Source organism: Homarus americanus, unplaced genomic scaffold (assembly GCF_018991925.1).
Source record: "Homarus americanus isolate GMGI-L3 unplaced genomic scaffold, GMGI_Hamer_2.0 scaffold37141, whole genome shotgun sequence".
Taxonomy (NCBI): domain Eukaryota; kingdom Metazoa; phylum Arthropoda; class Malacostraca; order Decapoda; family Nephropidae; genus Homarus; species Homarus americanus.
In genome coordinates this window covers 20198-34249 of record NW_024723750.1, presented here as the reverse complement: position 1 = coordinate 34249, position 14052 = coordinate 20198, and the positions used below count along the sequence as shown (strand labels likewise).

At 42.1% G+C, this 14052-nt stretch overlaps 1 protein-coding gene across 1 annotated transcript; it reads right to left on the bottom strand.

The window, feature by feature from the left end:
* Positions 1–4987: 4987 nt before the first annotated feature.
* Positions 4988–5551, bottom strand: LOC121863702 (uncharacterized 29.1 kDa protein in cryB1 5'region-like). Its single transcript, XM_042362441.1, has one exon. It carries the CDS (start codon positions 5549–5551, stop codon positions 4988–4990), a length of 564 nt encoding a protein of 187 aa, XP_042218375.1.
* Positions 5552–14052: the final 8501 nt, after the last annotated feature.

Sequence of the window (14052 nt, the reverse complement as noted above, 5' to 3'; positions counted from 1 at the left end):
AGGTAACACATATAAGCCACCACATATATACACTGCCACAATAACAGACAATTTCACAGCTGCCGCGTCCATTATGTTGTGGAAATTACTTAATACGAGTCTCGTTAGTATACATGTCACTCTGTATAAATACCTGCCCGCCTGCCTGTGATGAAGTTATATATATATATATATATATATATATATATATATATATATATATATATATATATATATATATATATATATATATATATATATATATATATATATATATATATATATATATATATATATATATATATATATATATATATATATATATATATATATATATATATTTGCATGGTATCGATGCCCGTTTATACTGTATAACATGTATACTCACAACCGTGTATACTGTATGACATGTATACCTGATAACCGTGTATACTGTATGACATGTATACCTCACAACCGTGTATACTCTATGACATGTATACCTGATAACCGTGCATACTGTATGACATGTATACCTCACAACCGTGTATACTCTATGACATGTATACCACAACCGGTGTATACTCTATGACATGTATACCTGATAACCGTGCATACTGTATGACATGTATACCTCACAACCGTGTATACCTATGACATGTATACCTCACAAACGTGTATACCTATGACATGTATACCTGATAACCGTGCATACTGTATGACATGTATACCTGATGACAATGTATACTGTATAACATGTATACCTGATGACCATGTATACTGTATAACATGTATACCTGATGACCATATATACTGTATAGTATGTTTACTTGACAACCATGTATACTGTATAATATGTTTAATTGACAACCATGTACACTGCATGACATGTATACCTCATTATCGGTCTTGGACAGTTACCTCACTATAACTTATACCTGAAAGCTGAACAAAGTTTAAATAATATCTATAAATAACTTTGGATCACCATCTTTGCTGGCGAGGAAGGTTGGTTAGGTTAGGTTAGCTTAGGTTAGGTTTGGTTAGGTTATGAGTAGGATTGAACACCAAAATGATTTGTTTTTATACAAGATTATTAAGAGAAGATGGAGAAGAGATGAACAATCAAGGAAGTGTGTGTGTGTGTGTGTGTACATTTGTGTTCTTATTTGTATACATAGTTATGTGTATTTTGTGTGTATCAGTCAATTTTTTATTTTGAAAATATTTTAAATTTTTAATTCATAATTTCTGTTTATAAATATATATGAGTATTTAATAAATTCTGTGACTCGTAGCACCAAGGAAACGTAATTTATACCAGAGAAGCAGTTACCGCCGGCCCAGTTACGATGGAGCGTCAACACACACCACGCCTCATAGCCCCTCTACTGGGAGGACCGGACCCAGACAAATGTTGTCCCACCAGCCTTGTTAGTCTTCTACACCTGACTCTCTTACTGCACATGAGGAGGCAGTCTTCTACATCTGACTCCCTTACTACACATGTGGAGGCAGTCTTCTACATCTAACTCTCTTACTACACATGTGGAGGCAGTCTTCTACACCTGACTCTCTTACTACACATGTGGGAGGCAGTCTTCACCTGACTCTTTACTACACATGAGGAGGTAGTCTTCTACACCTGACTCTACTACACATGTGGAGGCAGTCTTCTACACCTGACTCTCTTACTACACATGAGGAGGTAGTCTTCTACACCTGACTCTACTACACATGTGGGAGGCAGTCTTCTACACCTGACTCTCTTACTACACATGTGGAGGCAGTCTTACACCTGACTCTCTTACTACACGTGGAGGCAGTTTCTACACCTGACTCCTTACTATACATGTGGAGGCAGTCTTCACACCTGACTCTCTTACTACACGTGGAGGCAGTCTTCTACACCTGACTCTCTTACTACAGTGGAGGCAGTCTTCCACATCTGACTCCCTTACTATACATGTGGAGGCAGTCTTCAACTTTGATTTCCTTGCCACACATGTGGAGGCAGTCTTCCACATCTGACTCCTTACTATACATGTGGAGGCAGTCTTCTACACCTGACTCTCTTACTACACATGAGAGGCAGTCTTCCACATTTGACTCCTTACCACACATGTGGAGGCAGTCTTCTACATCTAACTCTCTTACTATACATGTGGAGGCAGTCTTCCACACCTGACTCTCTTACCACATGTGGAGGCAGTCTTCCACACCTGACTCTCTCTAACACATGTGGATGCAGTCTCTACATCTAACTCTTACTACACATGTGAAGGCAGTCTTCTACACCTGATTCTCTTACTACACATGAGGAGGCAGTCTTCCACACCTGACTCTCTTACCACACATGTGGATGCAGTCTTCTACATCTAACTCTCTTACTACACATGTGAAGGCAGTCTTCTACACCTGATTCTCTTACTACACATGTGGAGGCAGTCTTACATCTGACTCTTTACTACACAGGAGGCAGTCTTCTCATCTGACTCTCTTACTACACATGTGGAGGCAGTCTTCTACACCTGACTCTAGCCTACACATGTGGAGGCAGTCTTCACATCTGACTGTCTTCCTTGACATGTGGAGGCAGTCTTACACCTGACTCTCTTACTACACATGTGGGAGGCAGTCTTCTACACCTGACTCTCTTACCACACATGTGGAGGCAGTCTTCACACTTGATTCTTTACTACACATGTGGAGGCAGTCTTCTACATCTGACTCTCTTCCTTCACATGTGCAGGCAGTCTTCTACACCTGACTCTTACTACACATGTGGAGGCAGTCTTCTACATCTGACTCTCTTACTACACATGTGGAGGCAGTCTTCTACACCTGACCTACACATGTGGAGGCAGTCTTCTACACCTGACTCTTTTACTACACATGTAGAGGCAGTCTTCTACACCTGACTCTTTCCTCACATGTGCAGGCAGTCTTCTACACCTGACTCTTATTACACATGTGGAGGCAGTCTTCACACCTGACTCTTACTACACATGTGGAGGCAGTCTCTTGCGCAATATTAAGACTTTATCTAACACAGAAGTAAAGGAACACTCCAGCAACACAAAGAGCATGTTAGTGCTGGTTGGCTTGACCTGAGCCACTAACCTCCGCCAGGATGTACCGCTTAATCAACTCCCGCACACACACACAGGCCAGGACCACCTCACAGTAAAGCTGTCTTATCAGTTTATTTCTCATGAAGGAAGATGACCTCCCTAAGTTATGTGTAGATGATGTAAAAGTTAATGAGTTGTGTAAGGTGGCGTCGTGGAGGGACCTCAGTGACTCAACAATCCTCGTCCCATTACGGTAAAATATTACTCAGAATATGATCAGTATACGTTCAGGTTCCAATATAATTATGGGTAGACAGAGAGGAAGGCGTAAGGGATTCTGCTGCCTGGGAGTCAAACCAGAGTTCGTTCACTTGAGAGGCGAGCAATGCTAACCCCTCGTAGGACACGAGAGCCAGGTGACGTGTGATAACGATGATTCATTATTTTGTCTCTTTAAGTGCAAAGTATTTATATTTATATTAAGGTTCACAAGTTGATTAAGTAGCAGTAGTCTGTCACCAGAGCATTATTATTGTACCTCAAAATACTTACACATAGCTAATAATGTTTCCTCACCATCACAATAAGTATTGATCTTATGTTGGTCTTATAACAAATTGAGAAGTGATACTTTTGTAATTGCCATAAATAATTATAGTGATAAAGTATCTTAAAAATAACGCTAATAAAGTAAAATTGTGAATTATCTATTTAGTAATACTATACAGTATTGAGTTGTGTTAAGTGCAGATAACATTATATTGTTGAATTATGTACAGTCTGTCTCCTTAACACTGTTAACAATGTGGTGATAAATGACTAGCTTTGTGTACTATGTAGGCAATATGTGGGCCAGTGTTTTTACCTGTGTTTGAGCACCTTCCTGTTGCTGGTCTTACACTGCCCCCTCACCCTCTCCTGCCTTACTTTAACATTGTTCCTTCTCATCAACTTATGCAAATTAGATATCATATATATATATATATATATATATATATATATATATATATATATATATATATATATATATATATATATATATATATATATAATAATGATAATAATAATAATATTAATAATTAGATATAAGGACTGACCAAGAGAAAGTTATTTAAGATGACCTTTTACGAGATGAACCTTTGACACATGTACCTTCCCTCACCCACAACATGTCCCCCTCTTTCAATAAACCTTCTCCCTCCTCTCCTCATGCCTCGCCTCCCATCACATCCACCATGCTCTCTCTCTCTCTGCCTCTTTCACCTTCTCTCCTACCCTTACTTTTCACTTTCTCTCATTCACCGACCTCCTTCCCTTCCTTTTGATATTCTCTCCTTGACAATCTTTCACCTGGCTGAGTCCTACAGGTCAGTTACGATGTCATTAGCAGGTGGTGAACACCTGGGGGATACAGGTTCTGTCTGATGGTCGCTGGGGACATGTTGACCAAGACAGACACAAAGACCTTCCTGCTGGTGGTCCTCCAGCCCCCCCCCCCTTAATGAATAAGAATTTTCTAGATACAATTTTATCAATTGAAAAAAAAAAATAGATTTTATCTTCCCACAAATTTTTCGATCCAAACTAAAGTGTGAGGAAAAATGTGCAATGATGGTTAAGGACCCTTACTTGTCTGTTCCTGTCTATCTGTTGGGCTGTCTGCCTCTCACTCACCGCCACACACAAGCAATAATTCAGGGTAAGAGTGCAGGTGGTGGAGAGAGCGGCTGCTGGGGTAATATTTCATCCTGGGAACACTTAAGAACCGACGGTTTCTGACAATAAATCTTAGAAGATGGACAAATCAACTTCCTTTGTTGTAAACATTCTGGATAATGTTACGTATTGTCATAAATAATGTGAGTTATCCTCGGCTCTCTCACTCACAGATGGTACGAGTTAAGTGAGTCGTCAGTCCTCACACGACCCTCTGGACCTGTTAATGATTCAATGACCTAGTAACTAGTGACCAGGGCCACAGTGACCAGTGTGACAGTGACGTTGTAACTAGTGACCAGGGCCAAAGTGACCAGTGTGACAGTGACGTTGTAACTAGTGACCAGGGCCATAGTGACCAGTGTGACAGTGACGTTGTAACTAGTGACCAGGGCCATAGTGACCAGTGTGACAGTGACGTTGTAACTAGTGACCAGGGCCATAGTGACCAGTGTGACAGTGACGTTGTAACTAGTGACCAGGGCCATAGTGACCAGTGTGACAGTGACGTTGTAACTAGTGACCAGGGCCATAGTGACCAGTGTGACAGTGACGTTGTAACTAGTGACCAGGGCCATAGTGACCAGTGTGACAGTGACGTTGTAACTAGTGACCAGGGCCATAGTGACCAGTGTGACAGTGACGTTGTAACTAGTGACCAGGGCCATAGTGACCAGTGTGACAGTGACGTTGTAACTAGTGACCAGGGCCAGAGTGACCAGTGTGACAGTGACGTTGTAACTAGTGACCAGGGCCATAGTGACCAGTGTGACAGTGACGTTGTAACTAGTGACCAGGGCCATAGTGACCAGTGTGACAGTGACCCAGTAATCTAGTGTTCCAGTTATCTGGTAACCTCATGATCTAGTGACCGATCAATTTAGCAACAGTGACTTAGTGATGCAGTGATATGGTGTTCGAGTAACCCAGTGACCAGTTATTGTGGCCCCATGGCTGTGCTCAATGATCTAGTGATTAATGACCAGTGACCCAGTGGTCAGTGACCTAATGACTAGTGATATGCATCATCTGCCTCTGCGTGCCGTATAACTACAAAAGTTGAGGTGATCAACTACTTGCACCAAAGATTGTAAATATGAGTTTGATAGCAACAACAATACTTAAAACTTTAACACGACAATTCATAACCACGTGAGTTAAATATATTGCAGAAAGATATTTATGAGAGCACTACCAGAGGTCATTTCTTACCTGATCTTATGTGACTGTTGAAATAAAAACCGTATACATATCTCTCTACCAACACCTGACCCTTAACTTCAACTACCGGGCGGTTTCCTTCCTCCAAATTTAAACCTTCTTCTCTACATCCTCAACCTATTTTTTTATCCCCTTCTCCGCCTCTTCCTTATCATCACATCTCTCTCTCTCTCTCTCTCTCTCTCTCTCTCTCTCTCTCTCCACCAAACAGGGAGAACCATCTTTCACATTTCGGGTGAGACAGTTCTCATCTCGGTCTCATTGTCTCACGTGGGGAACAGGATTGATTGATTAATTAATTTTGGTTCTCAAGGTGTTGTCCAGGAGATGAGGTTTTTGGGAAAAGATATCTCTATTTTGCCTCACACACACACACACACACACACACACACACACACACACACCACACACCCACACCCTTCAGTTGATCCACAGTATTGGTATTGAATATTTATTTGGACGGATGAAAGTCAGAAAATCGTGGAAAGTCAATCAGTAACGAGAGGAAATTGTGTGCCGAGAGATATTGAAAGGGGAAGTTGGCGGACATTAAGGGAAAACGAGAAGTGTGGTGAATAAAATGTATTTGTTCAGTTTAGGGGCGAGTAATTGCTTCTACACGTGTTAAATTGACTTGTGAGTGGACGAGGTGAGACAGGGAGATACGAGTACTTAAACAATAATGGTAAAATTAAGAGGGAAAAATATGGCATTATTTAAAGAGTAAAATTGACAATAAGGGTTAAATCTGATGTCAGCCTCTTAATAAACAGTTTTTACACTTTTTATAAAAACAAAAAATTAATATTATTGAGAAAAAATACACTTGAGAACATATCACACATTGTTTAGTTGTTGTAAGGTCTTATAAGAAATATTAATAAAAAAACACTGTGGGAGAAAAGTACAAATATGGACAAGCTTCTAAGAACATGGGAAAAGTGTGTGTGTGTGTGTGTGTGTGTGTGTGTGTGTGTGAGTGAGTGAGTGAGTGAGTGTGTGTGTGTGTGTGTGTGTGTGTGTGTGTGTGTGTGTGTAATAATAATAATAATAATAATTCTGGTAATAATTAAACGGTTTATTGAAAGAGCTGGCAGCCGAAGGCTGAAAATATACAGTTACATATCAAATGGGTTTCTGAATTACAAATAATATACAAAATATAAGGACACACAAATAAGACATAGCACAATCCAGATGGGGAAAAGCTCAAACTACAGCGTCTATTTCAACATATGACAGCAAGGAGTAGTGTTTACTGGGAGGAGTACACTGGTTTGTCATGCTAGCTGATAATTTTTACAATGGTTGGGACTGGGCTGTGCTTATAGCGATCAGTTCGTGCACGTATGGGCTGGATGCGGTTGTGGTGTCGAACAGCAATTCTCGGACAGGGGATCTCAGGTGGTAGTAGGGGCCGGTGTCGGGGATGGTGTAGAAGCTTCTTACCAAATTTGCAGATGAGGCCGTGGTGATGTGTGTGTGTGTGTGTGTGTGTGTGTGTGTGTGTGTGTGTGTGTGTGTGTGTGTGTGTGTGTGAGTTGTGTGTGTGTGTGTGTGAGTGTGTGTGTGTGTGAGTATATTCGTGTATGTGAGTGAGTGAGTGAGTATAATTCGTGTATGTGAGTGAGTGTGTGAGTTTTCTAAATATAACTAAGTGATATAAACATTATAACGGACGTGGTAGAATGAACTCTTAAAAGATCACACAAATACTGTGACTAATGTGATCAGCTCTACATAGAGAATGTTTTTTAAGGTCATCTGTAAGCTCAGAGTACTGTACTGTATATTGATAATGCCGAATTACCCCCAATGTAAATATTCTTAGGAAATATTACAAAGTGACTTTAGTTCTTGATGTCATTTCTTGACAACATTAAGGCTTCAAGAATATATACAAAAGTATAATGAGTAAAACTTCACAATGAAGTTTTAAGTAGAGTTGTGAAAGTTTGGGTGATAAAGTTTATCAAACAGAATAGAACGAGGAAGGTGGAGCTAAGGTGTGTCTGGAGTCTCGATGGCTGGTACAGTCACCAACACTCGCCATGAGACACACTGCACTAGTAACAAAATGAAACCATATAATAATGGTGAATGACCAGTTTTTACCAATCAACTGTTATGATGATACAACTAAAGCTCAGGTTAGCCTAATTATAAGATACATCAGTGTCCAATATGTTCGTTTAAAATATGTAGCCAACTTAAGAATCACTGTTATTGGTAAGTTCCTCCTTGTCCCCACCGTGAGTTACGGCCTGTGGGACTGTTTAGTTCTAATCTGAACAGCGACAACCTCAAGCCAAGCCGAGATCGTCCTGACACTCACTATGTCTTTACTCACTCATTAAAACAAATTCCTATCTTCTTTACCCTCATCATCCTTCCTTTTATAATGCCTCACAACTGACCCCTCTGCTTGTAACTCTTCTCATGTTACGTGAGTTGTTTCCTCATCATCTCACTCACACTTTGTCTTCCTTCAACACTTCCATCTACACCTGTTCTCCAATAGTCTCCATTACTACCTATTTTCTATAAGCTTTACGACATCAATGTTTACAACTAATTTAGGAAAATGTTTCTACTTCAGGTTCTGACATTCGCTCAGCAGTTTTATACAACCCTTTCAACACTTGATGTCAGTCCATCACATTTTCAGCAAACCAACGTGTCAGCACAGCCTGGTCACTATCCATGTTTCATGATCAACCCTGTTCTAGGTCTGACCAAGATGAACTTGATGACTTGGCCATTTGTGAGCAGCGTCTGTCCCTTGATGTATTTCAGAGTGCGTCCATTGAGGAAAGTCTGTATCCATTCCCAGAGTTTTGGTAAAGTTTGGTACATTGCGAGACCTGATCACTTTAAATTTGTTGAATTCCTCAGCATAACAAGAAGAAGCCATTATTATACACCTTAGGATTTATTATTTATTAAATTTCTTAACCTAAGTGAAAAAAAATGAATTTATTGAACTAATATTACACACTCCTTGTTATATTGTTCATCTATTACATGTTGACTTCCTTATCATCACAGAGCGTGTGATTGTGTGAGTGAGTGTGCGAGGGAGTGCTTGAGGGAGGTTAACTTGAGGGACTGTGTGCCTGTACGCCTGACTACACTATCAGCTACGCTACATTCACTTCACTACCATCCGACACAACTCGGCATCTTTACACAACAACCTTCTCATAACATTTTCTATTTTACCAATCTTACACGTCTTGGGTCAGCTGTTCACACTATGGTCGTCATCTTCACCGTCTTCCACTCTTAGCCCCGTGTTTTGTATGCCATTTCATCCATATACTGTACATCCTCGCGTCTTCCTCTTCATCTCCTTCCACTGATTAGCTTATTCCAGGGTCTCTTGATCACCTAGGTCTCCCCAGTTCATAATCATTCCCTCAAAAATCAGGAAGTTAAATTCTGCCATATAACCGGCAACTAATCAAGACAAATCGTTAGCAGTTCCTGGTAACCTGGGTTGGACAAGAGCAACGTCCTCGGGAACTAATTTCCACTCATCTGCAACAGCGGCCCCCAGCAGTTAAGCCTTGAGCAAACAATCTTGAGTCTCCGTCTACACTATTACCATGGAAGAAATTGGCAATTCGGTTCTTTTTTGCAACCCATGTAAACTGAATTATCCCGCCTATATCCCCATCACAGAGGCGCTAAGCCGTCCTCTTTGGTTCTGTTCTTATATATCTGTCTACACACCCACATGGATCAACACATGGAACGACCACGACCATATAAAAGTGAAGTAATAGTGTACCACCATACATGTACACGAGTCTTGCACCACCATACATGTACACGAGTCTTGCACCATCATACATGTACACGAGTCTTGCACCATCATACATGTACGCGAGTCTTGCACCACCATACATAGCCAGGTCCTCAATACACGAGCTTACTACACACTCAACAAAAATTATTAAACTCACATTTGGTTTTCTTTGTTTATACGTCTGGGCGCGGCGCTCGTCGACGCTTCATTAACTCTGAAAAAAAAGAGAAATATGAGCTTTTAATCACGGGAAATTTGTGTGTACAGCCACCTTTATTTTACAATTTTAATTAGTTAACAGCGAAATGAGCGAGAACTAGATTTATAATATGTTGTATTATTTTGTGTATAATATTATCATGTTTAACACACACACACACACACACACACGAATACTAATAGGCGAAGTTGAGGGTAAGAGGTCCAAGGAAAGGTAAATACTGCGTTAGATGAATGAAACTGAAATACATGTTCCAGGAAAGATACCAATTAGGAGAAGATTGGTAAAGACAGCGGCAGATGTGTGAAGTGGAGTGCCGTGCTCACCATCCCCCACACAGCCCCGGGAGGTGCTCAGATATAAGGGTTCCCAGATATACATAAAAGTCACACACAGGGAATGTGTTACACTTCATAATACACTGCACAAAAAAAAGTAAAATGCACAAATAACAAATGCATTTTGGAGGAAAACTAAACATTTGTGTTTTATATCTTCTGTTTCTTCATTAATCGCCATTTTAATCATCATCTTTGATACGGTTCACTCTAAGCTTGACTATTATATAATCCTCACCTGGTCGCCAGCAACCTTAACTAATTCCTATCAGAATATTCCCCCAAAATTGGCTTTATTTTGACTTGTGCCTCACTAGTCTCTCAGACATATCCTGGAGGTTTACTCTTTTCGTCTTCACTTGGAAATGACTACTCTTGGGGTGTACCTCGCAGGTTAATAAATCCTTCTCTAATCCTCTCTTGGATCCATTTAACTTCTGAGTTGGTCTTACTTTATTCCCAGGGTGCGAGAGAGACCCTCTTCCCTGCCAGCCAGCCGTCACGCAGCAGATAATTGTCTCCTCGACAAGTTGAACGACGTTTCGTCGACATATTGACAGAGCCATCAGGGTCCTGTGGGAGGGAGGAAGGCCTCCTCACCATACACCTATCTCTCTTACTCCCCCTGCAGGTGCCTCAACCTCTCTCCCTCGCTGTCCATTTCTCTTGTCTTTACAGCGTTAACTCAGTCTTAGACTTAACATCCTTAGCCTAATGTGTGACCCGTGTTTGTAATGCCTCTTCACTATCTGCAGTAAGAGAAATGTCATCTACAAATTGAATATTAACGTTAGTTAACCATTAACCTTTTTTCCTTCACTGTTACTTGCAACTTCCCTTATTAAAATCCTGAATATATGTGATACAATGTTCAAGAAGCAAGAAGCCTCGTCTACCTCCCTTGAGCAAACTTGTAACTTCGTTATTTACTTACACTGTTGCCTCCTGTTGCCAGTAAAGTTGAATCCTGTTGGAGTGTGTATTGTCCAAGGCTTTGTTCTAGTCCGAAAATGCTGTTCTAGGCAGGAAACATTAAAAGTAACGAGCTATGAGGGACAGAGGTCGTTATGTCTCACTGATGAAGGACCAGGCCACAAGAAGCAGGGGGGGGGGGTGGATGCCAAGGGGACATAAGGACAACATAACCAAACAAGCACACTCAGTTATACACAGACAGGTCAATAGCCGCCCAAAACGATGAAAAACAGAGCAGCAAAATCGAAGTCATTGTACAGGAAGGTTAACATGGACTGGTTCACAGTCAAACATGTTCACTTAATACCAGAAAAAAATAATTGAACGTTTGTATTGTGCTTAGCTCCAGTACATTGTTTCATCAGTTAAGAGGAAGACTGACTGTGAAAACCCCTGAGGGTCAACTACGTCACGTGTCGTTGTTCCTTCACAAGTATTAGGAAGAGGGAATTTTGGGCCTCGGCCCCAAGGTCGACCCACCCCCTCCCTCCCTATGGTGGACCCCCCTCCCTATGGTGGGACCCTCCCTTGGTGGTGGACCTCCCTGGTGGTGGACCCCCTATGGTGGGTCCTATGGTTCCCCTATGGACCCCCCTTGGTGGACCCCACTCCCTATGGTGGACCCCCTCCTATGGTGGACCCCCTCCCTATGGTGGACCTCCTATGGTGGACCCAACCTATGACTCCCTATGGTGGACTCCCTATGGTGGACCCCCCATGGTGGTGGTGGACCCCCCCCTATGGTGGATCCCCCCTATGGTGGACCCAACTCCCTATGGTGGACCTCCTCCCTATGGTGGACCCCTCCCATGGTGGACTCCCTATGGTGGACCCAACTCCTGTATGGTGGACCCCTCCCATGGTGGACCCAACTCCTGGACCCTCCTATGGTGGACCCAACTCCCCACCCCCATGGTGGACCCTCCCTCCCTCCCTATGGTGGACCCAACTATGGTGACCCCCCATGGTGGACCCAACTCCCCTATGGTGGACCCTCCCCTATGGTGGACTCCTATGGTGGACCCCCTCCCTATGGTGGACCCAACCCCATGGTGGCCCCCTCCCATGGTGGACCCAACTCCCTGGTGGACCCTCCCCATGGTGGACCCCTCCCAACCCTCCCTATGGTGGTGGACCCAGGACCCCTATGGTGGACCTTGTAGGACCCCCCTGGACCCCTCCTATGGTGGACCCAACTCCCTATGGTGGCCCCCTCCCTATGGTGGACCCAACCCCTATGGGTGGACCCCCCCCTATGGTGGACCCTCCCTATGGTGGACCCCTCCCTATGGTGGACCCCCCTCCCGATGGTAGGCCCCCCCCTCATCACAAACATTTATTTTTTTGTGCCATTGCTATACACTGCCATGGTTTTAAAAGAGAGTTCAGCTGAAATTTTATGAGGTTACTTTTAACATGTGCACTTAATACTGACCAAAGATGTACAGACACTGAGTTGCCCCAATAATTTTAGGGGATGTTGACTGTACCCATTGTGATTAACCTTTTCATAAAAAAACAATGGGCAACGCCGATTATATATATTTATAAATTTATCGTTCTATCTATGTGTAAAAAAAATGGTAAGAGTCAAGTTGCATTCCACACCGTGATCGGGTGACAGTGAGTCTACCTCGCCCACCCCAACAGTCAACACCAAACTAATAGTGCTTTCCTTGGCTCTCTCTGGCTTCCAAATTGTTTCCCACTATTTTACGCCTTTACAAATCTCTTCTAGATTTCTTTCTCTCAGGCTATAAGCATTTACAAAACTAAGGTGAATTAGGGAGAGGAAGAAAAAGGCAGGGGAGGAAGTCTATAGAATCAGGAAGTATGTTGCGTGGAAGATTGGGCTAAGTGAACTACAAAAAACATTACAATAATAAATAAATTCTCGGAACATTTTATCAAGATCTTGGTTTATGAAATGAACGATTGAGTATGGTGCATAAAGGATGGATTAAAGTGGAGAATAAGAGGAGAAATGATAGAAAGATAGAGAATGTGGACGAAAAGTTATAGAGGATAATGGGTGGATGTGTGCAGGGATAAGGGGACAACGAGACGATTATCCACTCCGGAACGACGATGTATAAACTATGGTTAAGTAGATTAGCAAATGCAAAGATAAACTACCGGTGTGTGGGTAGAGAGATAAAACTACCGGTCTGTGAATAGAGAGATAACCTACGTGTGTGTGTGGATAGAGAGATAAACTACGGGTGTGTGGATAGAGAGATAAACTTCGGGTGTGTGGATAAAGAGATAACCTACGGGTGTGTGAATAGAGAGATAAACTACCGGTGTGTGGATAGAGAGATAAACTTCGGGTGTGTGGATAAAGAGATAACCTACGGGTGTGTGGATAGAGAGATAAACTACCGGTGTGTGGATAGAGAGATAAACTTCGGGTGTGTGGATAAAGAGATAACCTACGGGTGTGTGGATAGAGAGATAAACTACCGGTGTGTGGATAGAGAGATAAACTTCGGGTGTGTGGATAGATATAAAGTAAACTGCGGGAACATTTCAGTTACATTAAAAAACACTGTCAATTCATACCTAACCTAACCTAACCTACAGTTTCGATAACATACCAAGACCCAGTATCTTACGACCAAACTTTCTCTCCCCAGCTGATTAGGGTAACACAGGTGTCAGGACTTACAAAAGCAGTAAACTACACTAATGTACCTGTCCACATAAGGTGTGTAAAGCTGTGTCTGGAAATGTCTTGAC

Bases quoted from the DNA above. Each gene is read 5' to 3' on its own strand.
- LOC121863702 (XM_042362441.1), bottom strand. From the start codon at position 5,551: ATGGCCCTGGTCACTAGTTACAACGTCACTGTCACACTGGTCACTATG.